We start from the raw sequence: 26,142 nt of genomic DNA on the forward strand, positions 1-26,142 counted from the left end.
TTATATAATAATAATATAAAAATAGCTATAATAATCACCCAGATTATTAGCTATCCAGTCAGATGTTTGCCCATAAACTACAGAAGAACATTCTTTCACACTAAGCTACCATAAATACATCTGCTGGGCTTCCAACAGCTTGGCACCAACATCTTTGCCCCATCAGCAACTCTAATCCTGTCATCCATTGAAGATACACAGTTCTTATTTTCCGGGACAGACACCCCACTGGTGTGCAACCTATATTCACAGTTGAGATAACAACACCTTTTAGCTCATGAGACAGCAAAAATGTCATTGTCTGACTTGAGGCGTAAAGAAGCAGCACATAATCTTAAAGCACATTTGCTTTGATAGAATGATTCAAATTAAGCTACAGGAATAGAGAAAGCAAAGAAGTAATTCATTTTATTGTGAATTTGGTAAGAGAATTAGGGTAGCTCACATCTTTTCATAACACCCCTGCATAAGAAGGCTCACCAGCGTCTTTTCTTTCTAATACTAAAGAAGGTCCACCTGTCTCATGAGATCCTGGTGAACTTTTACCGCTGCACTGAGAGCATCCTCACCAACTGTCACAGTTTGGTATGTCAACTGCTCTGCCTACTACCGAAAAGCACTGCAGGGGGTGAAAACTGCCCAGTGCATCACCGGTTCCTCACTCCCCTCAATCGAAGCAATCCAGGGCAAGCGATGCAGTGTTTCCCAGACTTGAATTCTATTTGTGATGCTAGGTGACAGGGGGTGTTCACAGTTTTGAGCAAATTTGCGCAACGTGCAGATGCTGACCGGATTTAATCACAATTTAGCCAGTTGTCTTCTATGCCAACAACAATCCTTGCAGGATATTTAATGTTTTCTTTAAACGTGCATGCAGGTTCGTTGAGGGACAGAGAGGCTGCGCAAAAGTGTGCATAGCTCTACAACAAAAGGATTTCACCAGTTTAAGTAGTACAACATAGAAAATCATTGTGTGGTGGTCAATGCTGATATTGTGGTGGGCCGCCACAAATAAGTATGGGAAACACTGTGATGTTTGCGCAAGGCGTGCAGCATCATTAAAGACATCTCACTGCAATCATCATTGTTCTCACCGCAACCACAGACTGTTCACCCCACTCCCCTCCAGAAGCTTCTTTACTGTGGCTGTCAATGATCTCTCCACATCCCGGTGACAACCAAGTTGTCAAGTCTGCTCCAGTCCGAGTTAATTGTTCTGTCACATCTGATGGGTCAAATATCTATTATTTCCCAAAGGCCTTATAGCAATTCTATATCAACTTTTCAAATGTGGTGTGTCCTGACTGACAGACATGGAATTCATTTAAGAAAGGGCACAGAATTGGCAGAAGGACTGACTGAGACATTGCCTGGAACTGGAACTGAAGAAAAGATAGCCCACAGGCCAAAGAAAATACCTAATCAATAATGCACTTTGAAAAGCACACAATATTATGCAACAATGTGTGAAGAAAGACAATGAGCTGCTTTCTAAAGGTTTTGAGCAAAACCCAATGGTTGAGAGGAATCATTAGTAACTCAAACCATTAACGTTAATGAAAACGAGTTTTGTATGCATTAGGCCTATAGTTTATAAAAAAGACATGTGGTATGGTGGAATAGAACTCCTCCATTTGAAATATGGATACCATCTGTTCCTTACTTCATCTAAGCCATCTGATTGATTGTTTTTCTTTTTAAACTTCGTTCGTTCTTTTATAAATTGTGGTGTATAATTAAGGTAGCCTACGTGTTTGAATTTCATTACTCTGACACATTATGACCATACATGTGAGCATAGGCAGTCTTAGGGGCTGACAGTTTTATAAGATTTCTCCACATTGCTTTAACCCATTTATTATTTTTGCTGTATATATCTTGTACCAACAATGTAGGCTACTTTATTATTAGAGTGAAATGGTTGCTATAAGTATGCGGTGTTAGTTTGAGCACATTTTCGAAGTATGTTTTGATTTTTTGAATGAGAGTCAATAGTAGCCGTAAATCTCAGACTACAGGCGGCGGTAGAACCAAGAATATTTTGCCGAATCTTGGATAGCGTTGACAAACGCAACCACTCAACATTACCTTGTTTGCACTCAGGGAATGACTTCAAAGTGGGAAAGAACGCTAACGTTACACTGACGGCGTGTGACTGACTGCCTCACATAACTAAATGTTCACGTGCACAATTAGCAACAGATAGGCTAGTCCATAAAGACTTGTTTTCATGGGTTGAACAATCTTCACGATGTTGTTGATCTTCATTACATGCGTGCACGCAGGGTGCATGCTGTGGCACGGTTGATTGAAATAATCGCGCGCACTTTTGATTAACGAAGTGGGCGTAGAGGAAACGGAAATACGTCATATTTCATCAAGCCTCTCCAGTTGTGTATTTTCTATGGGAGCCAGTTATATGGAAACTTCTAACATGCACCACTGCCTTCTAAAACATCCAGATATTTGTTTGTCTACATATTTTTGTGAGAGAATACCGTAAATTCTGCCTCCGTCACTCTATCTGTTTCTGAGTGACAAGGGAGCGTTTGATTACATTTTCACTGCATGTAAATTTAACGTTAGCTATCACTAGTCAAAATGGCGGACAACGACGACGAGAGCAATAACATGTCAAACGATACAGCAGCCGAAGACAAGAATAACAGCTCGCAAGTTCAGTCTGTCTCCGAGGTGGCACGCGGCGAGGAATCAACGGTGTCTCTCGTCAGTTTAGTCAGTCATGCCGCAGTAAGTAACCCGTGTGTTGTAGCTGCGAATGTTGCTGGAGAGGCTACCAACACAGACAGCTTAGCAGCATTTTTCCACAGTACCGAAGAACCATCCAATGAAGAAAAGCATTGTCAAGCGGTCACTGAGTTGGTCGACCACGATGGTTTGGCTGAACAGCATGTTGTAACCTCCTTCATCCCTAAAGCTGAGAATTGTGAAACAGCAGTAACAACAGCCACAGAATGCACTGCAGTTACCACAGAGTTGGTGAACGCTATTACGCCAACTACCACTATAATTTACGTTCAACCCGATGGTAGTTTCGTGGAGGGCTCTGGGTTGACTGCAGAGGAACAGAAGCAGTTAGTTGAACAGCTTGCAAAACAGCAGCTTGTTCAGGTATCGGAAAGTGAAGCTGCTCGCATATTAGAACAGAGCCAGGCCCCCAAACCACAACCTGTCGCTCCTCCGCAGCATCATGGATCCCTCGTGCCAGTTGATCTGCAGCAAGTGATCGACCACGTCAACAAATCACCACAGGCTGTTGTGCAGCTGCAACAGTCTCATGTGATTTCCCCAAAAGTATTACCGAGAGTCGTGAATGAGCAACCTGCGTCTTACATCACTCTTGATCCGGGCAGCCTGTTATCAGGTGCCGGGCAGGTGAGTGTGACAACACGCCCCCAGCCTCTTACCATTGTTCAGAATGCTTCTCAGCGGCTTCAGAGCGTCGCTAAGCACGTTGCCCTCCAACAATCTCAGAATGGCACCCGACTGATCCAGCAAAAGGTAAAAAGCTTCAGTGCGCTCTGTCTGACCTCGGCACTTGGCTAACATTTTTATTTACTCGTGGAATGTGTTATGGTCCTCAGGACTGGTTAAAAACCTGTTAACACTGGGGTATACAGTTGTTATCCTGAATGTAATACTTGAAAGACAGCGGTAGCTTTAATACTAGTAAAAAAATAATTTCATCATACATTTTTTCCAACTATGTAACATTCTGTCAGCTTATCATGGACTGTTTAGCTGACTACTGTGTTAGGAGTGTAAGAATTCTGAAAGTGTCCCCATCTGTTTTACCAGCCGGTGGAAACGATCCGCATCCAGGTGCAGGTGCCTCCGAAAACCGAGACCAAGGAGCAGACGGTCACACTCCTTCAACCCAAGCCAGTGGCTGTGACTCCTATCCGGGGGAAAGTCTCCACAGCCTCGATAATCAGCAGCCCACAGGTCATTCATATCACGCCCCTGCCTGGCCAGCAGCAGTACATCTTGCAGAACCCTGGCGAGCCGCCCATTCAGCTGCTCTTGCAGCGGCCGGCTCCGGTGGTCACTACAAGCCCGACCCCTGTGCTGCACAAGCCTTTCGTCCAGATACCTGTCAATGGCTCGCCTGTGCGCCCACCCGCACCCAAAGTCACCCCCGTGGCCGTGCCGGTGCCCACATCCACAGCGGCAACCAAACCTGTGCCTACAAAACAGGCAGCTGTCGCCCCGCCTGCTCCTGCCCCACCACCCACTGCCCCTGCCAGGGAGAAGGAGAAGGAGAAAGAGAGGCCCCGGGGAAGGAAAAGGGCCAAGAAGCCCCAAAAGATCCAGACGCGCTCGGGCAGGGTGTCTCGTCCACCAAAGCACAAGGTGCGGGACTACAAGTTCATCAAGACTGAAGACCTGGCGGACAGCCACCAGTCAGACTCGGACGACTACTCTGAGATCAGTGTGGAGGACGAGGACGAAGACGGCAAGAAGAAGGGCTCGGATGTCAACTTCAACCTGGCACCCAAAGCCTTCAAGTGTGACACTTGTGAGAAGTCCTACATAGGGCTGGGAGGACTGTCCAGACACTACAAGCTAAACCCCTCTCATGGCACTAGCCCTGCGCCAAGCCAGGTTACTGGGGATGCACCCACAACGGTGAGCACTGCAAGTTACAAGTGACCATTGGATAGCTTACACCTTTAAAGGGATATTCCACCGTTTGGGGAAATACACTCGTTTTTCTACCTCCCCTTTAGTTAAACAATTAACAGTTTTACCTTTCCCCAGTTCATCCAGCTGTTCTCTGAGTCTGACAGTAACACTTTTAGCTTCAGCTCATTGAATCAGATTAGACCGTTATTATAGGAGAGATGCTAACGGTCTAATCTGATTCAATGAGCTGGAGCTAAAAGTGCTACTGTCAGACTCAGAGAACGGCTGGATGAACTGGGGAAAGGTAAAACTCAATTGTTTAACTCAAGGGGAGGTGGAAAATGAGTGTATTCCCCCAAATGGTGGAATATCCCTTTTAATAATTCAAACCCAAGACATAGGCTACATTGCTACATCTTGCTATTCTTGCTAGATATGCTATCAAGTCAAGTCTCCTCATGAGTACCATATTCGGCCTAGTCCATGAAAAAAGTAATTGAACAGGTGTTGTCACACATGCAGTGCCTAGAGGCTGAACAACCATGCTCAATAAAAAATAATTGCAATGGCAACTGTTACCAAGAATAAACAGCCTTGTGGTTAAACCTATGTTTTTAAGCACCATGTCTGAATGGCACGTCCTCTTCTACAGGCTGAGGCAGTGACTGGTGGACAGCAGCAGCAGCAGCAGCAACAGTCGCGAGGCCCTGGGAGGCCCAGAGGGCCAGGCAGACCAGGGAAAGCCCGCCTCGTAGGACGGCCCCCCAAGAGAGGTCGGCCTGGTCGCCCACCTAAGATCCAGCCGCCCAACGTCACAGAGCAGCAAGCACAGAGACGAAAAGCACGGCTGAGAGAGGTATGGCCACAGAGGCAGATTAGGAGAGGGACGGTACATTCTTTAAATTCAGAATGGAGTCCTCAGAAGGGAGATGGATGTTCGGTTGTCTCCAGTACGGTGTACATATTATGATTTATTTATTACAATAATTTATGGAATAAGCATCTGCATATTTATGGAATGCTGGGCTAAAGCACAGGGCAGAAGATGTCCAGGTTAGAACAACAGATATAACACGCACAACCTTATGTAGCACACAGACTGGTCAGGCACGATGTTGGTGATGATAAAATGGGACTGTAGCATTTACAGTAGACTACCAAGCATATCAATAAAGGCACTTCTCCGGAGGCATGATTTAAACTAAGCTGTGTTGTACTTCGTTGAAACGTGTTATTTTGTCATGCTTTGTGGCACAGGTATTAGAGCAGTGCAACGATGAGGACTTAACGGATGTCGTGTTCCCAAGGCTGACGAAGGTCATGACTGTTTGGGAGTTCATTCTGATGAAGGTAATCCTTGAGTATGCACATTCTTGTTCATGAAATGCCACAATGCTGTGTTCACAACAATATCTTTGCTTGGCTGGAGAATGATTGGCTGAGTATTTATTATGGTTCACATGGCCGTATCATTCCTGAAGCCATCAGCTGTGCTGAGTTAGGTACCACACAATCATTAAATTCCCTAGAACTCAAGTTCTCAAATCTTCATGTAGTACTTTGGACAGTCATATAATTGACTTGTATGTTTCCAGAGTCGTAGTCCAGGGATATGGTCCAGGCAGACTAATCAGGTTATAACCATCCTGTGCTCCACTGGGCCCTATAGTGTTACGCTCAGTAATGAGGTCCAAAGCATGCAGTCATCAGTGCTAATGGCTGAGTGACCCTAACACGGACCCCCTTGCTGCAGGTGGAGAGGGGTAGGACAACCAAGCCCCAGTTCTCAGACGTGTACCGCGAATTTGAGCAGCTACATGGCCAGGTGAAGAAGATGGCTCAGCATCATCCGGTCGGCCAGCCTCTGGAAGTGCACAACATGGAGGTGTGTGTATGTTCTGTGGGTGTGTGTTATATTTATATGCATGGAGAATGGGGGGTGTCCTATGTAAAGTAACACTATAGTATTTGTGTGTTATAAGCAGTTGTTATGTCATTGGTGTGGAAGTGAGTGAAGGCTCTGCTCTGTTCACTCAGGTGCTGCGATCCCTCGGCATTACGGATCGTCCCAGCCAGGCAAAGCCACTCGTTTCTGCACCAACACCAACAGCCACCCCCACAGGTTCTCAAGAAGGAACGGCCACTAAGAACATTAGACATATGGAGGTGAGATCTTTAAGACCGTCAAACAAACAAAAACACCCCCCCCACACACACACAATTTTGCTGTGATTTAATGGCATCTAAATATTTATTTTATCATTTTAATGACATTTTTAATTTTGATAATAACTCCTGGTGTTTCTTCAGTATTTTTTGTTGTGTATGTATGTCACATTATACAGCCGTTGTTGTACTCAGAGTTCCCACAGGTCATGGAATTTCTAGAATTATTATAGAATTTCGTAAAGTCTATTCCAGACATGGAAAGTCAGGGAATTTTATTATTTTGGGGGCAAAGTCATGGATTATCAGGGAATTTTGTTGTAGCAGTTTAAAATGTATTTGCCAAAATATATTAATATACAAATATATTCTAATGCAGAATTAGTGTATATCTGGTTATTAGCTTTACTGCTTGCTTGAGTAGATGTGTTTAGCTCAGCTTTGTTTATTCAATGCCCATTTATTCATCTCCCACTCTGAAAAAGTAAAGGATTCTTGAACGCTACACGATTTGCTCTGGAATCTTTGGTTGATATATTCTGCCTTTTTATTATATAGTATGTCATGGAAATTCAGGTTTTTAGTCAGGGAAAGCTATAGAATTTTAAATTTCAATTAGAGTGGGAACCCTGTGTCCTTGTCGAGTGTCGAACTCTGAGTTGCTCAATTTGATGCCCACTTGTTTGTTTGCGCTCAGAATACCAAAATGCTGCCGCCAGCCAAAAGGTTCAAAATGGAGAACCGCTGTGGGGAAACAAATGGGTTTCAAATCAGCCAGAATGGTCTTCAGAAGCCTCTAGTGCACGAGGCCTCCAAAAAGGGTTTGTTTAAATCTACACATTTTATTTTCACTGAGCGTTCCTCAGACTACAGTATTAATATATGAAAATCACAAATTTTGCTGATAGGATAATCAAAACAATAATAGAGTAGCACATGATCCTCTGAGCTGGGATATACAGGTGGAATGTTCCTTTATTAGTCAAGTTGATCCACAGAAATATTACAGCATCTAAATGAATATTGAGACTAACAATGTACTGAGGTGTAGGTTTTTAACATAGGATTAGAAATGTAGGATTTATTCTGTTTATTTTGGAGTTGACATCTGAAGCAGAATGATATTATGCTTCTACAGGACTAGTTTGCATGCGTGTCATGTAGTTGCATTGGCTCTTGTACTTAAGTTCTTCTCCATCCCTGTGCTGTGCTGTTCCCACAGTGGAGGCGGCTGGACAGGCTGCCACCGCTGCACTACCGAAGCAGCTCCAGGCCCCAGCCCAGGCCCAGGCGGGACTCTCTGTCCCAGACTCGAGCACAGCAGCAGCGTCGGCAGCCTCAGCAGCTGCGGTAGCCGAGCCCATGGAGACGGGCCCCGTAGCGACTGCTCTGGAGCCCCAGGAGGCGCCCGCGCTAATGGAGTCCTCCGGCGGCGAGATCTCGGAACTGTCTCAGGACGAGGGAGGTGCGGCCGTGGACATCGCCGAGCAGATGCAGGAACTGGAGCAGGCGCTGAGCTCCGAGCCTCTGCAGCCCGAGAGCCACACGGAGGAGGAGGAGCAGCGCGGCGGGGGTCAAGTTCAGGAACAGGGACTCGATCAGGTCTACATGCAGGCAGAGGGCGGCGAGCTTCTGATGCAGCACAATCCGCTGACGTCGGAGGGCATTGTGATCGTAAATGTGCCCAATGTCGTCACTGCCACCACCGCCACCACAGCCAAACACATCCAGGCTCCACAGAAGGTTGCCCTCGAAAATGTGGACACTCTGCTGAGCTTCGAGGTGGATGACGCCAAAAAAGAGAATGCAGATGCTCACGTTGCTGGATCTCAGCACTGATCTTAAACACACAAATACATGTGTGTTTCACAATATCGCATAGTATTCCTGTGACGCAGGACTGCCCACCAATTCTTTGGCGATCAGCCGTCCTTCAACGCTAATCTGACTTTTCATATTGTATTCGAGTTTTGTTCATGTTCATCTAGCTGTTCGATGAAAACTCTTCTTGCTCAAGTGATTTGAGATGAATGTTTCATAAGGTACACCAGCAAACATCCAGCCCCTGTGTTATGATTAGAGTTGATGGTTTGGTGCATTTGCATATTTATGGGGAACATCAAGCTCTTATTTTCATTAAGCTGTGAAATAAATAATTAATTAATAATTATATATTTATCCCGTTTTAAGTCATCCTTCTGACTGTAATCATAACTCAAAAGAACATGTAACAGCAGCTAATATTGCAACTCAAACTAAAGTTTGAGGTGTGATTTTAGCTTTCCGTTCAGGCTAATTGCACAATATGTTTAAAGAGTTCCAGGCAGTAATAAGTAAGTGTTTTGACTTTGGTTTCATCTTGAGGTGTGTAGCTTTTTAGGTCTCCCAGATATGTAGTGGACTGTTTCAGTTTTGTGTTCCCCAAATTTCAGTTTGAGTTGAAGTTTTGTTTGTGTGTGAGAGAGATAGAGAGAGAGAGAATGCGTGTGTGTGTGTGGTATGCCTGGAGCAGAGAGCACATTTCCTGCCAGTGTCACTGGCCACCTCTGCAGTGTATCATAGTTTTGTTTGTTTTCTCAATTATATTGTTTTGTAAGCATGTTTACTCTCAAATGAAAAGCAAACTATAAGAGCTCTTTTCAGTGTTTTTGTTCCTTTGTATAGATTTGTAGCTCTTTGTTGATCAAATTTGTCTGTGACATGTTTATATGTAGATAAATGTCCTGTTTGAAGGCAGTCTTTGAAGTTGTTGCACTATTTTATTACTTTTTTTAATATAAATATTCCACTGTACCGTGTTTTTCTTTCAGTCATATGTTTGAAATATCAAGAGGGACATATGTAAAGGGGAGAATTAAATTAAATCTCCTAAAACTCAGTGGTGTTGTTAAATGTTTCCACACTTTAACCATTTACAGTACTTCTATTCCAGAAAAGGCTCATTATCAAAGCAATAATGAGTGAGGCAGTCCTTTTCCTAACAGTTCACACTCCAGTTTAGACAGCCAAACTTTTGAGTTGATGCAGGGTCATTCAGACCTTCCGAAGTGTAACTCACTGTCCATCTTCCTGACCATCTTCCATTTGAAGGTGCAATTTTTAGCTGAAACCTTGTGGCAGGACTTGGAGATCACAAAAAGGCCAGTGTATTCCTGAACATTGTACACCTGGACATTCAAGATTGTACCAAAGGTAGAATTCTACCATAAGCGCTAACTGTGTGTAGGCCGGCAGATTTACAATAGATCTTAGTGCCCAGTAATCAAAATCTCAGTTAATACAGTAACCAAAGTGTAGTGAATGTTTTTCAAAACCCAGGGCCTTGTGAATAATGGACACGTTCAAGGAGGTTGTGGGGTGGTTTACAGTGTCCTGTGTCCTGTCTCTAGAAGCAAGCTCTCCAGGAGCAGTTTGGTCTGGTCATCTAAGTACGGCTGGTACAGCCAGGAGGAGAGGTAGACCATGGACAGCTGCTGGTCAGAGGTGTGGGCCAGCTCCCGTAGGATGAGCTGCTTCAGTGCCAGCTCCTGCCTGTAGCATTTGTACAACCTGGAGGACACCTCCGCTGAGAAATCAAGAGACAATTTTTAGTTCATGAAGACTGGTGAAAGTATATGATTTGTATGATCATCAGGGCCCAGTTGTATTTTACATTATGCAAAGATTACAAAACAAAACAATGCTTGTTTTATCTTAAACCAACAGGACATCTCCTGTCATTTATTTGTAATTACATAAATATAAAATGGTTATCTCTGCATTCATCTTGTCTTACCAAACTCAGATGTGGGCCATGTAAGGAAGAGTGGACAGTCTCTTCCTTTGGCTCCAAACTGAAATTTCTCCAGGTCACAGATGCCTTTCTCCGACGACACTATTTTCTCCATTTTTGAGACAATATGAGCCTGGATAAACAAGATAGTTGAACATTAGGCGTTTATGTACTAGGTAAGAGTAAATTACCTTTGACCAATGAATGCAAATGAAATTAATGAGGTTGGTCTCACCATTTTCTCCACAATCTCCTGCAATTTGGTGCACTCCTCTTCAAGATCTTTAACAGACTTCAGTGTGTCTGCCCCAACAGGGGGTGTAACTGACTGGTCAGCGTCTGCCCCCGCCAAAAGATGCATCTCTTTCACTGGCCTAAAAGGTTGGAAGAAATCTTTATCTTTGTGTAGTATAAAACCTTTGTAGTATTAGTATTCAAGTCATTTCCCATTATGTATCTTCCATAATCTTCAAACCATTATGGCCTGTATTCACTCTCATGTTATATAAGCCCATGACCACATAGATATTAAACACCCCTGAGACAAATTAGGGACATCAGCCAGGGTTTCCTCTGATAATAATGTAATGAATAAAGAGGGAGAACCTCTACCCTCTTCCTTCCTGCCTTCCTGGAAGACAAGAATCTTGTGTGTATGTGCCAGTTATTGGATGTCCCTGCTGGGTTTTAATCAATGTGCCAAATGATCTAGCCCTGGTTTCCTTACTCCACATGGAAAGATAATACTTACTCTTTATTTAATACCAGGTTGACTATTTTGGTTGCAGTTGCAGATCCTTCATCATTCAGTCGCTCCCATTTCAAAATGAAGTTGTGCCAATCTGCAGCATTGTCCTTCAGTTTTCTTGCACTTCCAGTCAAGTTCCCTTTCCTTCCTGGGGTTGAGCTCTCTAGTATTAGGCCAAGACAAAAATGGTATTGAACAAAAGTAGGCAGTCCATAAAAACACGCTGCTGTCAACTGCCAACATATAGACTATTATATGAAGAAAAGACATGGGTGAGTGAGTAAATTAGATAGATAGATACTTTATTGATCCCCAAGGGGAAATTCAAGACTTGTCGACTAAAACAAAGATCGAAAGCGTCTTGTGTTGGACGTGTTTGGGCATATTAATGCAACTCATGCAAAGATTAGCTTAAATCAAAAAATAATATATGGATGAAGTGTTAAGCTTGTCAAGTAGCTACCTAGCGCCACCAACAACAGTAGACTACAGTTTCTGCTCCTGCTGGTAGCCTACAGTACTAAGGGCTACAGCTTACCGTCCATTGTGGCTCACGTTGTCTTTTTCCTTTCCCACAAACAAAACGCTGTCTGGAGTACCTGTCGGCACACAAATAGAGACTATCCGTACACAAATAGAAATGCTTAAATTCATATGAGACTTGCCTACACTTCACATGCTGAAATCACCTAAGGCTCCTATTCCTTCTTTGGTGTTGTCAGTGAGCGAATCTGTGCTAAGTATAGCCAATACTGCCACCTATTGTTTGCATTTATTAAAGACAGGGTCCAACTTTGTGACGTAGGCCTACGGGCCAACTTACATGTAATGTAGGCCTACACATTTTCTTCTTCTTTTTTTAAATTAAAAACAACGTTTTTACATATATCTGCCTAGATCTTTCTAGGCACCAAGTGTAGGCTTACATGTCTTGTCACTAACATTACATTTGTGATCTAAAACATTTTATCTGAAAATTGTGTTAAGGTTTAGGTCTACTGTCCAAATTAACCTTATAGACCTCCATCTCTCAAGGCAGGACCTTAGTGAGTTTACCACATTGTTTATTGACTTTGTTGTGAATGCTTACTGGGTTTTAATTGGCTACAGCCTACCATATGTCAATAAAATATGAATTATTGCAGAGTGGGACCTCTTGAACTATACATGCAATGATTTTAGGCCTACGGGTCTGAAAAAAATGTTTATCAAGACTATTTTAAGGGAAACTTCTGACATAACTAACAAAATATGACACTGTTACACCACATTTATCAAACAAATGTCTGTGGCAGGCAGCAACAGTGCTAGGAGCTAATGCTGGAAACATCTAAAGAACACCTTAAGCTATATAATAGAGATGCCAGGCACCCATCATCCATTTAATGACCATGTCACACCAGCAACTTTATTGTTTAAACAAACTTAGCAGAAAAACACATTTGCCAGAAATAATTGAATAAACAAATAAACAATTGCGTTCACCAAAAATAGATAGATTGATAGATAGATAGATAGATAGATACTTTATTGATCCCCAAGGGGAAATTCAAGGTTCAAATATGTGGTTACAAGTTATTATCTGTCACTCTACATAATGCCTAAACATTATGACAGTGATTATGAAAACAAGTGAAGGAACACAGAATGTTAATATTATTTGAGATGTGGTACACTTTTTCACAGAGAGACCACTGATCCCAGTTTTGGAATATGTTATATGTTTGTCCTCACTTCATTGCACACTGAACTTGTAGAGAGAGTTAGGCCAAAGACTTAAGCCGTACGGCCAAACAGTTCGTCTAGTGTACCTTTAACAGCGGCAAAATGTACAGCCCACTGATCGAACATGGTTGCAACCGTATGTCTGACTGTCTCATATTTTGCACTTCTTTCATTCTGATTTCTAATCCATTTTATCTTAGCAAACGGATCTACATAAGCCTCTACCTCATTCATGTGATTTGCAATGAAATTCACATGATCCCTGTTGCCCTGAGTAGGCTCTGTCAGGAATTCTGTAAGAGCTGTCTTCAATTCCCTACTGTATACACCATATACCACTGCATTAGCATTGATATACAGTTCGTGTTCATCAAAATGTGCCACTAACACATTCATAATGTCAGCTTCTGTTTCATTATCAAGGGGGCGGTCCATATTTAGTGTATTTAGTTGGAAGCGCTCCCCCAAACCATCAACAACTTTACTGTAAATTCGAATTACATCATTATTGATGACATGCTCACCCCTTCTGGACCTTTTACCATGATCATCAAGAGGCTCTGCAAACCTAAAATTTTGGTCAATGCGATGGATTTTCGCTAGTGTCTCATCTCGAACTCTTTGCACTTTCTGTATGCGAGCCTTGTCTTGTACTGATTCAGATCCTTGTTTCCCTTTCTTCTTGTGGCCCATTACTTCTATTATGTGGGCCATCAGGTTAATTTCCGGATAACCTGAAATAACGTAAACAGCAGACAATCAGACATGTCTATATATCTACTATAACAATAAACACAAACAAATAGTTCAGCTGACACTGATCAGCAGAACAGAACTAACAGTAGTGCGGATACAAAGTAGGCTACAACTCACTACAACACTTATCACATTGGTCAGTAGAGGAAAACGTACGTTCCACATGCTTTGTAGGCAGGCTGGCTGATTTCTTCCCAATCGGTGAGGAGCTGCCAGATGTGCTCTCAGAGGAATATCCTGACAAACTCTGTGATGAGCTGGCAGATGTGCTCCGAGAGAAATATCCTGACGAACTCTGAGACCTGTTCTCTTTCAGCTTGTCCACCTTTCCGAGCCTTGCAGTGATGACCTTCAGTTTCTCTTCGGCCAGAGCGGAGTCATCTGCAGCCACAGCCAGGACCCACTCCACAGCCTCTTTTACAGAGCTTACCACTGGAAGGCCCTCTATGGAGCCCACCCACACATGGCTTTCAGGACTGGCCATAGTGAGATGAATTCACCAACTGTCCCAGAAGAATACCATAATAGTTTCAAGTTTTGAAGTGCTATTTCCACAATTAGCCTAATCATTATATGTGAATGGCCTTACAATTCCAAACCAATAGTGGCAGGTATACGTACCCGAGTAAAATTCCTGTTAGTTGCAAATGATAGCCTAGTATATCACCAAACCCGTCTCAGTGAAAGGAAGTGAACGTTATTGTGAAAGAGACGCAGGAGGGTGGGGACAAACTAAACATGACTTCCTTAAAACAAGTTTTCCTTGTTTTTACACTTTGCCTTCAGTTTAAGTAGGATATAATGCAATGTTCAGCTCCAGCTCCACCACCAACAAATCACACACACTTAAGCATATCTGAGAAAGAAAATCAATTATAAGTAGCCTACACATGCCTAACATTTTTGCCTTTGATTCTGCCAATAAAGATCAGAAACAGAAATCAGCTGTCTTCGTGTCATTTTTAGATAGGCCTAATGTTATAAATTGGTCTAACTGAATAATTCTAACTCTAGGACAGATTTGAGTTTGCTACATTGATTCCGGGCACCTTCCAATAATCACACTATGCCACTTACCAATCTAGCAGTCACTCCTCTGCAGGTCGTGTCGTCTCTGTGGTGCGATACCAAAGTCAAGTCTCTGGTGATACTGCAAAAGATAGCCTAGCCTACTTGTTAAAGCCCTTTTTAAAGACGGAAGTGAAAGTAATCCAGTTCACAAGGGCGTAGCCTAAGTTTGGTCAGAAGCTTTGGTGGGGGCACTCATAGACATAATATACATAGACGACGCATCGACCGCTACTCCTTACTAGCGCTGACGAGATTTGGAGCCGCCATCTTGGACCGGTCATCCACTCCACTCAATGTAATCTGTTTGGCCGGTGAGATGAGCTGTCAGCGCACTTAATTAATCATATCTCACTGAATACCGAACAGATTCTCACGCGGTTTTTTTTGCTGCAAAGGTCATACGTGTAGCTATGATACAGGACACATGATTTAGCGTATTTTAATATTCATAGTGGGTTTAACAGTAATAGAATATTCTGATATATGATATAAAGTGACCTGACGTCCGATATCAAAACTGGGAACATAATCCATGTTTGACAGCATAGACAAAACTAGTTTGATACAAGTTTAATGAGTTAAATATAGTTCACAGTTGACAGAAAAGTTCCATCAACAGCATTATTCACAGTCCACAGACAGGTTCCATAAACATTTAAGTGAGATCAGTGCCATTCAGACATCTGAGGGGTATTCCAAGTAGGCCTATGTGGTTTAGTGACAAACTTGGGTAAATTGACTCAGAATAAGTTGTAAACCTCCCCGTAGAAAAGCTGTATGATACAGGAAACATGGTTGTGTGTATTTTAATATTCATAGTGGGCTTAACAGTAATAGAATATTCTGATATATGATATATTATAAAGTGATGACATCCAATATACAAAACTGAGAACATAACTAATCCACGTTTGACAGCATAGACAAAAACTGGTTTGATACAAGTTTTAATGAGTTAAATTTACAGAAAAAAATCCATTAACATTTTCAGTTCAGTGCCATCAAAAATAAAGTGATGAACAGACATTGGTGTGGCATAAAGGAAATGGAGTAACTGGGTTCAATATCAACAGCATTTGTTAGACAAGTTCCATAAATATTGTAAAGTGCAAGTTTGTAGGTTTGTTTCTGATCCTTAAAAAACAGACATTGGTTTGGCATAGTAAGTGTAACAGTTCATCAATTCAAGACAAAAAGGTGACTTGTCACTTGTACAGTGTCAATGGGTTCATCAACAGCATCTGTTATTTACAGTTAACAGAAAGGTTCCAGCCCCAATGAAGAGATTAAATAAAAAGGAATTAAGAAACATTTTAGAAACTGCTAAGATCAACCCGTTCATTGCAATCAGTAAAGAATCAGGGAGTGTCTTCACAGGCTCAGTGAGACAGAGTTACCGTCATGCAGTTGGTTCTATGATTTCGACAACTGGTGCATGTCATTTTGTATGTTCCCACCTTGCTAAAATTGCTTGGGTACACTTTGGCTGAGAACAAAAGTGCTTCAGACAGCAGGTGGGCAAATAAGATGGCATAGTAAACTGGGTAAACTCCATAAAAGAGGACTGAGTCAACCAGGCGATGGGAAAATGGGACACAGAGTGGCGAATGCAGGTGATGAAGGTGGAGCTCATAAATCAAACATTCAGTCACAGTGTAGCAGATGCCCTGCAGTACTGCAATGAAGAGCTGCACCTTCCTCAGTTCCAGGGGTGTGAGGAGACCGTTCAGTTCATTCAGTCTTCTTGAACAAGGCAGTTGTTCTGGAGAGATACAAAATAATAAATACATGAATTAAAAGGAATTTGAGAGGCATCTTATTCTTGTTAGGGTAAATGACATGTGAATAATACTGTGTTGGGCAAGCTACTTCGAAATTTTAGTGAGCTAAACTATCAGTTACTCTGCCATGAATAAAACACTACACAAAACTACCACCCAGGCAAATGTGTTAGTAGCCTAACACAAACACAGCAGTAGGCTAGTTCACTACATAGGAAGCTACTTTAAATTGTGCTTATTTCACATGACAAGAAAAGTGTAGCTTGTCTGGCTAAGCTACTTGATAAATAAAGAAGTTGAGCTATTGAAAAGTTACTTTATTCAGGAAATAGTGAGGCTACCACCAACACACTTAGGCTACAAGTAGCAGCTAGCGATTGCCCAATAGGCTAGTCTGTGCCACTTGTGTAAAATTCGCCGGCCAAATCTAGTACGATTTATTTCTACAATAGCCTTCTTGTGTCAGTTGTAATCTAAGTCAGTGTTATGGAATATGACTTATCAAGTCTCAGTTCATAGCCGGGTGAACACCGAGTAAACATAGCCTTGCTAGATGGCTACGATTTTCATACAGTAATATCAAAGATTGCTCCTTCTCAGCTCTGGTAATATTCAATTCAATATTATATTCAATACAACCAATAGTACGGTTATGTTAAATCTTACTTGTGAAAAGTAAATCCGCCGATTTGAGAAGGAACATGCTGCACAGTGCTGTCATCTTGTGTCTTCTGCTGCAACGCAACGAGGAGTATGACCGGTCCAAGATGGCGGCCGCATTTCTTGTTTCCAGCAGCCAATGCGGCGTCTATGTATATTATGTCTATGGGGGCACTACCCCCCACACACACACACAAAAGGAAATAAACTAGTGCATGTTGCACACCCTTTGTATGCATTACTTACTGTAAGCAGTCAAACAGTAAAACATTTAGTCAAAACACCATGTCAAATTTACCTGTAGGCTAGCCATGAATCTTCCCTATCTGAGACAACCTGGCCGGGGTTCCTCTGTCACCTGATAAATAAAATATTGATGTCATGAGCAGTGACACAGAACGACTCAAATCTCGAAGAGGACCAGTAGGCTAGCAATCACTAGGTCTACTTTTAATATTCTAACTAGCTAACACTTAAAATTGTCTGAGGGCGGCTGGGTTGCTTCTTCTGACAAAGTAACAAATCGATCGCCATTAGAGTGCGAAATGGATGGTTGCTATGGCCAAAGGCCAGTCGTTAGTTCCATCTCTCCCATTGTCAAGCGGGTATATCCCAGGATTCTACCACATAATTGTCAGTGTCCCGCTGGCGGGACGGTAGTCCAGTCATTTTATGAAAAAACAAATTGCAACAGAAGCAAACTTAACTGATTTTGTATCCTCAATATGTCCAAGGGAAAAAAGCCTCGAAGAATCCCAATAGGGGAAAGTTTAGAAAAATATCTAAATATACCCTATTCATGGGCCTATTCAGTATTTTTCTCACGCAAATAGGGGAATAAATTTAACCTTCACATATCACCTTGAAATTTACTGAATTGATTACTTACATTAAGACAAACAAAAAATGTATTACAAGTTTTTTGAAATTGTTAACATGGGCAAACAGGGCATAATGTAATTACATATAGCTAATTTATATAAATACCACAACGGAGCTAATAGTCCAGGCAAAGTAAGGTCTGACCCAAAACTAATTGCAATATAATTTATTTTCACATTTTTATATTTCAATTGGTGATCTAAACACCATAGTAAAAGACCATGAAAATCCAGTTGGTGGAAATATGTTAAAATGAGTGTTGTTTTATGCATTATTCTTCAGCAAACTGACAAAACTGTAATTAGAATGTTGTAGAAATACACATTCTAAAGAATATCTGACCCCATCTAACTTAACATGGAATTTTAGAATCTTGCATTGTTGAGGAACATTCTTTTATTTTCAAAGATTGAATTTCTTTGGCTTATTTCAGACTGGTTTGTTGCAAAATTGGTGTCTATTTTTACATTTTGGCCCTTTGAATCAATGGAAATGGTTGTTGACTCTTTAAATAGAGCCAGTGTGTTTTTGCATGTAGGGGAGACCGGGGCTGGTTGGAACACTTTTCACTCTCGGCTATATTTCTCCGTCTTACAATGCGTTGAAATGGTCAAATTGTGATTAACTGAAAGCTTGGGATCTCAGCTACAAAATGTATACATTCAATGTCAACAAATGATCCCATGTTTTGAGTTATATATGATTAAAGTGGTGTTGTGCACGTGTGCCAACCTGCCCCATGCACGGGGTTGGTTGGCACATGTAGTCGGGGTTGGTTGGAACACCTATGTTATAGTCCTTTGTAGTACTCCTTTTGCTTTTGTTTGAAGTGCTCATCTATATCACTACCTGTAGGGCTTTGCTGATTTCTTTTCTGTGAGTTTTTCTTCAGTAGGGCTCACCGTCAAGACCAATTTGGTCCCTACCGATTTTTTTTTTACTTCAAATGTTTAAAAAGGTCTGAAATGCTTCTAAATGTAAAACTACGTTCAGTAATTACAATAACAATGTTAAAATACAGATTGATGATGTTTTTATGTGTAAAATACAAAGTTTATAGATTTGTCACAAAATAGCCATAGGGAATGTATGTGCCAACCAACCCCAAAATCAGTGTGCCAACCTGCCCCGCCCACATTAGGTCAAACTTTTTTGCACAAATGCTGTTAGCCTGCTAATATCAGTCACCTCAGTTTTTTAAACTTCATTTTAAATTATAGATGAGTCCCCTAGCAATCAATTATAATGAATATTTTTTTTATATCCCTAACTATTACCCTTCTAGGATGTATTTAGTGGGAGGTGCATATTCTAAGTTTTGACACTACAAAATCAAAAAGTTGTTCTCACCTAAAGGGTTAATGACCTGGAGACCAGTTACATACGTGAGTTTACTCTACTCAATAAGGGCGTCAGTTTAGTGTTGGAATTTTGTTGCAGCTCCCTCTAGTAGCCTGGATATTAACAGTGTTTCAACCTGCCCCTGTTCCAACCAGCCCCGGTCTCCCCTAAGTATTCCACAATGTTCAAGCTGTACAAACACATAAACATTATTCAGCCGAAAGTGGTTTTGGTGTTTAATTTGATTTAGAGGTCACTGAAACATACACTTTATCACACTAAAGTCCATCATTTTCCAAGACTGTAATTGACCTCTTGCCTGGGGGTTGACTGATAGACTGTCTGTCCAATCAGAGGGGCCTGTATGATGCCCCTTTTGCACCATTTTGTCTAAAACAATAATCAGACAGCACAGTATGTTCATGTTAGTGAATGCAGGAAAATTGTGAAGGCAAAGTTGAAGATGGACATGATCATGTCAAAATTCGACAGAAGGGTGCCAATGGGATAACTGCAGTTAGCCTCCAAAAAGGTGACTCTATTGTTGTGACATCTGGCAAAAAGGTGCATGCTATACTAATACATATAGCTTAAGATTAATAGTTGACAATGCATGCCTATGCATGGGTCATGGTTTTACCAAAGTCATAGAACAGTCAAATGCATATTATAAAAGCATGCACTGTACATGAAATATAGCATCAATCAACTTATGTCCCATCTTCCTCCATACCACGCATAACACATACTCCTCTATTCTGTATAGGCGAATCAAGTAAACAGCTGATACATTTTGGCCTGCACTATTAAGGGAAACAGATTAAACACCCTAAACTATATATTTTCTATAAGCATATACCCCCTAGAGGAGATATAACACCATTTAAGACATTTCCCATCTTCCTCCATACCATGCACAATACATTGCCCTCTATTCTGTAAAGGTGAATCTAGTGTAAAGTGGATACATTTTGGCCTATACTGTCCAGGGAAAACAAATTAAACACCATAAACTATATATTTTCTAAAAGCATATACCCTCTAGATGAGATATAATACCAGTTAGGACATGTATCATCTTCCTCCATGCCTTGGACAATTTGTTTGTCAAATGTTGCAATCAGTTTTGGGTCAGACCTTACTTATACCTATAAATACCTATTACATTATGCCCTGTTTGCCCATGTTAACAAACAATTTCAAAAAACTTATAATACATATTTTGTTTGTCTTGATGTAAGTAATCAACTCAGTAATTTTCATGGTGATATGTGAAGGTTAATTTTTTTCCCTATTTGCATGAATAGGGTATATTTAGGTCTTTTTCTAAACTTTCCCCTATTGGGATTCTTCGGGGCTTTTTTCCCCTTACTCAGGACATATTGAGGATACAAAATCAGTTAAGTTTTCTTCTGTTGCAATTTGTTCAACGTTGACCCCTATTTTGGCTTAAAATGACTGGACTACGGTTACCCCCCTCCACCACCTCCCATCAAACATTCTAAATAAATTGTATGCACCATATTGCTATGTAACATAGTAATGTTATACACCATTTCAAAGCTTTGAATCTTGGGAATCCAAAAATGACAACTTTTTTCATGTAAAATATGTATAGTGCTTTACATTCTCAGATTAATTATGACCGCCGCGCAGCGAAGCGGCGGTCATATAGGTTTAGTCAGATTATTTATTTATTTATTTTTTTTTTTTTTGCATGCCCAAATTTCCGTCAATGATTCCCGGGACACTGAAAGACCGGGGTACACGAAACTTGGTGGACATGTAACCCCACATGGATAGCATGGAACCATCGTTTTTCGTTTTGATCTGTAGCCCCCGCTGAATTGGACCCCGAAAGGAGGGTAGGGCAGACACAGTTTTCTGTGAATATCTCGAAAACCGTAGGGTTTAGGAGGACCATTTTTTTTGTATGTTGATCTCAAGGGGCCATGTCAACCCATTCCATAACCACTCATTTCATGTATAGCGCCACCTAGTTAAACACAAAAAAAGTAAAAATGAGGTGGTGTAATTGAAGGTATCTGTGACCTAACATAGTCAAAACTGCACGAAATTGGAAGTGTAGGATCATTATGACACCCTCTGTATGCACGCCAAGTTTTGTGGAATTCCGTTCATGGGGGGCCACACAATAAATTAATTTATGTTACTATACACCAACTGGCCTGTAGGTGGCCGGAGACAGTTTTCTGTGAATATCTCGAGAACTGTAGGGCCTAGGAGGTCCACCTTTTTTTGTATGTTGGTCTTAAGGGGGCATGTCAACCCATCCCATTACCACTTATTTCATGTATAGCGCCACCTAGTTAAAAATTAAAAAGCAAAAAATTAGGTGTTTTCATCTCAATATCTCTGGCTGACAAGGTCAAAACTGCACGAAATTAAAAGTGTAGGATCATTATGACACCCTCTGAATGCATGCCAAGTGTTGTGTACTTTCGTTCATGGGGGGCCTTACAATAAAATAATTTATGTGTACATTTAGTGACGCATTACACCAACAAGGATTCCCGGACACTGAAAGACCGTCATCAAAACTTGGTGGGCATGTACCCCCACATGGATAGCATGGAACCGTCATTTTTCGTTTTCATCTGCAGCCCCCCCGCTGGACTGGACCCCCCGAAAGGAGGGTAGGGCAGACACAGTTCTCTGTGAATCTTTTATGGTATGTTGGTCTCAAGGGCCCACATCAACCTGGCTCATAATCACTCATTTGTGATTTGCCCCGGTAAAAAATGAAAATCAGTAGGATTAAAAGAAAGCCAAAATAAATATTCATCATCATCATCATGGCTGCATTTTCAGTATTGGCGAAGTAGTCGTTTGTCCACTAGATGGCGCATCGTTGCAGTGAGGCGTAATTTTGTTGGAAGTTAAAAGTGGGTTGGAAAAACAATGGGCGCTTCATACAAGGACTGTAATTTACGCAGCGAACATCTAATAAGGATAGGACGATGTTCACATGAAGTGTAATTCCCATTTCTTCTTGAAGCGAAATAAATCTGAGGATGTTTATCGGACATGCTTGGTTTTTACTGCAGGTAATGCTAATCTTGTAATATCAGTAAGGACCTAGGTAATGTTACCATTAGCGTTGGTTGAGTGATGGAGGCATTTGATTTATTGCATTTGTAGAAAACTATAAATGCGGTTATACCAAAACAAATGTATAGCAGCACTGTTTGTATCTTTCGACTGTCATTTATTGCACGTGCTACAAAATCATTCTGTGCAATGGAAGATTTACCAACGTTACACGGTCTGATACAGTTTTGCCTATACATCGTGAGACTGAGGCGCCTGTTTATTTTGTTTTAAGTGCGTGCAGGGTGTGAGGGGAATCGATGTGCTTTGATTACAGCTTGGTAGTTGTAGTCTGTGAAATTAAAAAAGCACGTGTGTGTGAAGTATCCAAACAATGACACCTTCATTTCATTATGGCTGCTTTAGCAAAACACCTTAAGCTACTGTGTAGTGGGTCCCATTTAGAAGTGGCTACTTCATTCGCGCTTTCCTTGACTCATGGAGCTGCGTGAATGTTATTACAACTTTTCGCCCGCGATATGACAGTTTAAGTCCGGCTTGATACTGTAAAGGCGAAAGCATTGGTTTCCAAAGGAGATTTTATTTGTGTCGCCAGCATAGCCTATTGACAATTTATGTTGTCAATAGGCCTACCTTATAATCCTACCTGTAGCTTAGGGAAGCTAACAACTTTCTATTAGGATCTAGTTTGTTAGTTACCGTTTTGTCATAACTCCCTGATGCATTTTTGCATTTAGAATAGCCAGAGCGTGTATATCTCAATCGGAAAATTAAACTATATCGGGTGCCTATGGACTAGGCTGGGTGAACCCAGCCTGATCTGCCCGCCATTTATTTTTGATTTCTTAAAAGATTGAGCTTGGTCTGATGAAAGCCAGACTAGCCATGGACCTCAGTTAAACAATGCAAGGGAACATGAATCAGCCTATATTTGCACTAACAATAACGGACAAAAGCTCTTCAACTTTGGCCCGTTAAAATGTGTATGAACAGTCTAGCGACGCATTTCATCAAGGCCCATTTGGACATGTCAGTTATTTGCACCACTGGTTAGATGTAAAACAGCGCCGTTTCAGACTAGGCTACTGTTACTTAATTTGTGCATTAACAATAACGTTTCAGACTACTGTTACTTAATTTGTGCATTGACAATAAAGTATTACATGAACTAAAGATGACTAAAATCTTATGTAGAAGAAGAAACATTCACAAAAAAAATCCATCCATCCAAAAATGACCTTTGTTTTTGATAGCTGTTGAAAACGGCATGGAACTGACAGAGATGTTTTTGTTTATAAATACATAAAAAAAATAAAAATAAATAACATTATGCTGATACCTTTTGCTTTTCCCAAATACAATGTAGCCTACAGGTGTAAGTGACCTTTCATCAATCCAGTTGCAATGGATGAACTGTGATGAACTGCCCTACTTGTGATTGTTTAGAGATTTTAAAGGTTTTATAACAATTCTACATCTTCTTTGGCTATTCTACAATCTATTCACCTTTTCAGCACCAGTAGGGTACTTTCTGTGCAGCCGCTTTTACACACTCAGGCATGCCAAACAAGCATACACAAAAGTTTCAAGAGTGGGGATGGAGTAAAATATGGAGACAAATTGAAGTGTGATTTATTTTCGCGGAACGGATGTACAGGACTGAGCGGCGGTCATATTTTGTACCGCTATGCGGTACATCTAGTTTTTTGATTTCTTAAAAGATTGAGCTTGGTCTGATGAAAGCCAGACTAGCCATGGACCTCAGTTAAACAATGCAAGGAACATGAATCAGCCTATATTTGCACTAACAATAACGGACAAAGCTCTTCAACTTTGGCCCGTTAAAATGTGTATGAACAGTCTAGCGGCGCATTTCATCAAGGCCCATTTGGACATGTCAGTTATTTGCACCACTGGTTAGATGTAAAACAGCATTTCGTTTCAGACTAGGCTACTGTTACTTAATTTGTGCATTAACAATAACGTTTCAGACTACTGTTACTTAATTTGTGCATTGACAATAAAGTATTACATGAACTAAAGATGACTAAAATCTTATGTAGAAGAAGAAACATTCACAAAAATCCATCCAAATGACCTTTGTTTTTTGATAGCTGTTGAAAACGGCATGGAACTGACAGAGATGTTTTTGTTTAAAAATACATAAAAAAAAAAATTAAAAAAATAACATTATGCTGATACCTTTTGCTTTTCCCAAATACAATGTAGCCTACAGGTGTAAGTGACCTTTCATCAATCCAGTTGCAATGGATGAACTGTGATGAACTGCCCTACTTGTGATTGTTTAGAGATTTTAAAGGTTTTATAACAATTCTACATCTTCTTTGGCTATTCTACAATCTATTCACCTTTTCAGCACCAGTAGGGTACTTTCTGTGCAGCTGCACACACACTCAGGCATGCCAAACAAGCATACACAAAAGTTTCAAGAGTGGGGATGGAGTAAAATATGGAGACAAATTGAAGTGTGATTTATTTTCGCGGAACGGATGTACAGGACTGAGCGGCGGTCATATTTTGTACCGCTATGCGGTACATCTAGTCTTATTATGTCTTAATTAAATTTGATCCAAAATTTGATCCCCCCCACACACACACACTTTTGGTGCTACCCTGACTTCTGGCTGCAGCACAATAAGTAGATGCAACATATTGGGTACTGAAATATTCACAAGAATCCATAGAAATTGAATCTTCATGTTGTATTATCCAATATTAGTTGTACAGATGCAGTCATCTCTATGCAAAAATAGAGACTTTTTTGTAATTATTTCATATTTTGTGTAGTCAGTCTATATCAGAACACCTGACATACAATCAAAATAGTCCACAAGAAACCTCAAAGTGTTACCTTTCATTTGAGACCAGGATTATGCTTCTACACAAAGGGGTTCATGTGCAGTAAGCATTTGATTGTCAGTATGCATTTTGGATAACAAAAAGTCCTATGGGGAGTTTCCATAGGCATTTTACAAAACGCATGGGCATACCTTGACCAATAATGCTCTAAAGCACTCATATTTTCATTCTATATTGATCTACGTTTGCACACAGCTTCACAAGACCTGGTGCTAGGGCTCAGTTGTGTTTCTAAGTGATATCAAGTGACCTAGAGGGCTGAAATGTGGTCAGTTCAGAGATGCTTGTAATCCGGCAGAAAGAAAAAACTATATTCTAGCCTCTGTAACTCTGTGTGAGTACATCACACATTTATTTTGACTGTTTCCCTGTAAATAGGCACAGTGCAATTTCAGGCAAAAACTTGAAATTTGTATTGAGATCAATGTTTAACCTTATCCAGAGACAGTTGATAAACCATCCATTTAGAACAAAATCTGTGATGAATCACGCATTTGGTAGAGGTGTTTTGGGAACACCAAAATAAACATTTACAATAAACAGATTTTAGCGCCCTCTCAGATGAAACACAGTATAGCATTTTGCTCTTTTTACAAGGCATTGTAGCGGGTCATACCGACAGATTGTGAATTGCTTCCCCC

The 26,142-nt window shown here is 41.0% G+C and overlaps 2 protein-coding genes across 6 annotated transcripts; one reads left to right on the top strand and one right to left on the bottom strand.

Moving 5' to 3' along the window:
- The first annotated feature begins 2,332 nt into the window (after nucleotides 1–2,332).
- On the top strand, nucleotides 2,333–9,691 carry znf839 (zinc finger protein 839). Its single transcript, XM_048227708.1, has 8 exons — nucleotides 2,333–3,522; nucleotides 3,820–4,650; nucleotides 5,300–5,503; nucleotides 5,905–5,997; nucleotides 6,401–6,532; nucleotides 6,685–6,813; nucleotides 7,511–7,634; nucleotides 8,036–9,691. Exons 1-8 carry the CDS (start codon nucleotides 2,602–2,604, stop codon nucleotides 8,650–8,652), a joined length of 3,051 nt encoding a protein of 1,016 aa, XP_048083665.1. The 5' UTR covers nucleotides 2,333–2,601; the 3' UTR covers nucleotides 8,653–9,691.
- A 4-nt stretch (nucleotides 9,692–9,695) lies between these two features.
- On the bottom strand, nucleotides 9,696–17,849 carry LOC125284027 (cyclin-dependent kinase 2 interacting protein). Of its 5 annotated transcripts, none has more exons than XM_048227712.1 (8): nucleotides 14,892–15,015; nucleotides 13,971–14,317; nucleotides 12,023–13,792; nucleotides 11,872–11,932; nucleotides 11,337–11,496; nucleotides 10,821–10,959; nucleotides 10,589–10,718; nucleotides 9,696–10,378 (listed from the first exon to the last, which is right to left on the bottom strand). In XM_048227712.1, the coding sequence occupies exons 4-8, from the start codon at nucleotides 11,876–11,878 to the stop codon at nucleotides 10,176–10,178; spliced, it is 639 nt and encodes a 212-aa protein (XP_048083669.1). In that variant the 5' UTR covers nucleotides 11,879–11,932; nucleotides 12,023–13,792; nucleotides 13,971–14,317; nucleotides 14,892–15,015; the 3' UTR covers nucleotides 9,696–10,175. The 5 variants fall into 5 exon arrangements, with proteins under 5 accessions (XP_048083669.1, XP_048083670.1, XP_048083671.1 ...); XM_048227713.1 differs by having other exon boundaries at nucleotides 13,583–13,792; nucleotides 14,892–15,009; XM_048227714.1 differs by lacking the exons at nucleotides 12,023–13,792; nucleotides 13,971–14,317 and adding an exon at nucleotides 17,625–17,849 and having other exon boundaries at nucleotides 14,892–14,964.
- Nucleotides 17,850–26,142: the final 8,293 nt, after the last annotated feature.

The sequence above is a fragment of the Alosa alosa genome, chromosome 19 (genome assembly GCF_017589495.1).
Source record: "Alosa alosa isolate M-15738 ecotype Scorff River chromosome 19, AALO_Geno_1.1, whole genome shotgun sequence".
NCBI lineage: Eukaryota > Metazoa > Chordata > Actinopteri > Clupeiformes > Clupeidae > Alosa > Alosa alosa.

Excerpts from the sequence above, each read along its gene's own strand:
- znf839 (XM_048227708.1), top strand. The coding sequence starts at position 2,602 with ATGGCGGACAACGACGACGAGAGCAATAACATGTCAAACGATACAGCA. Across the intron at positions 4,651-5,299 it reads CTGGGGATGCACCCACAACG|GCTGAGGCAGTGACTGGTGG; the intron begins GTGAGCACTGCA and ends CCTCTTCTACAG. Across the intron at positions 5,998-6,400 it reads GGGAGTTCATTCTGATGAAG|GTGGAGAGGGGTAGGACAAC; the intron begins GTAATCCTTGAG and ends CCCTTGCTGCAG.
- LOC125284027 (XM_048227711.1), bottom strand. The coding sequence starts at position 14,298 with ATGGCCAGTCCTGAAAGCCATGTGTGGGTGGGCTCCATAGAGGGCCTT. Across the intron at positions 13,793-13,970 it reads GCCTACAAAGCATGTGGAAC|GTTATCCGGAAATTAACCTG; the intron begins GTACGTTTTCCT and ends ACGTTATTTCAG.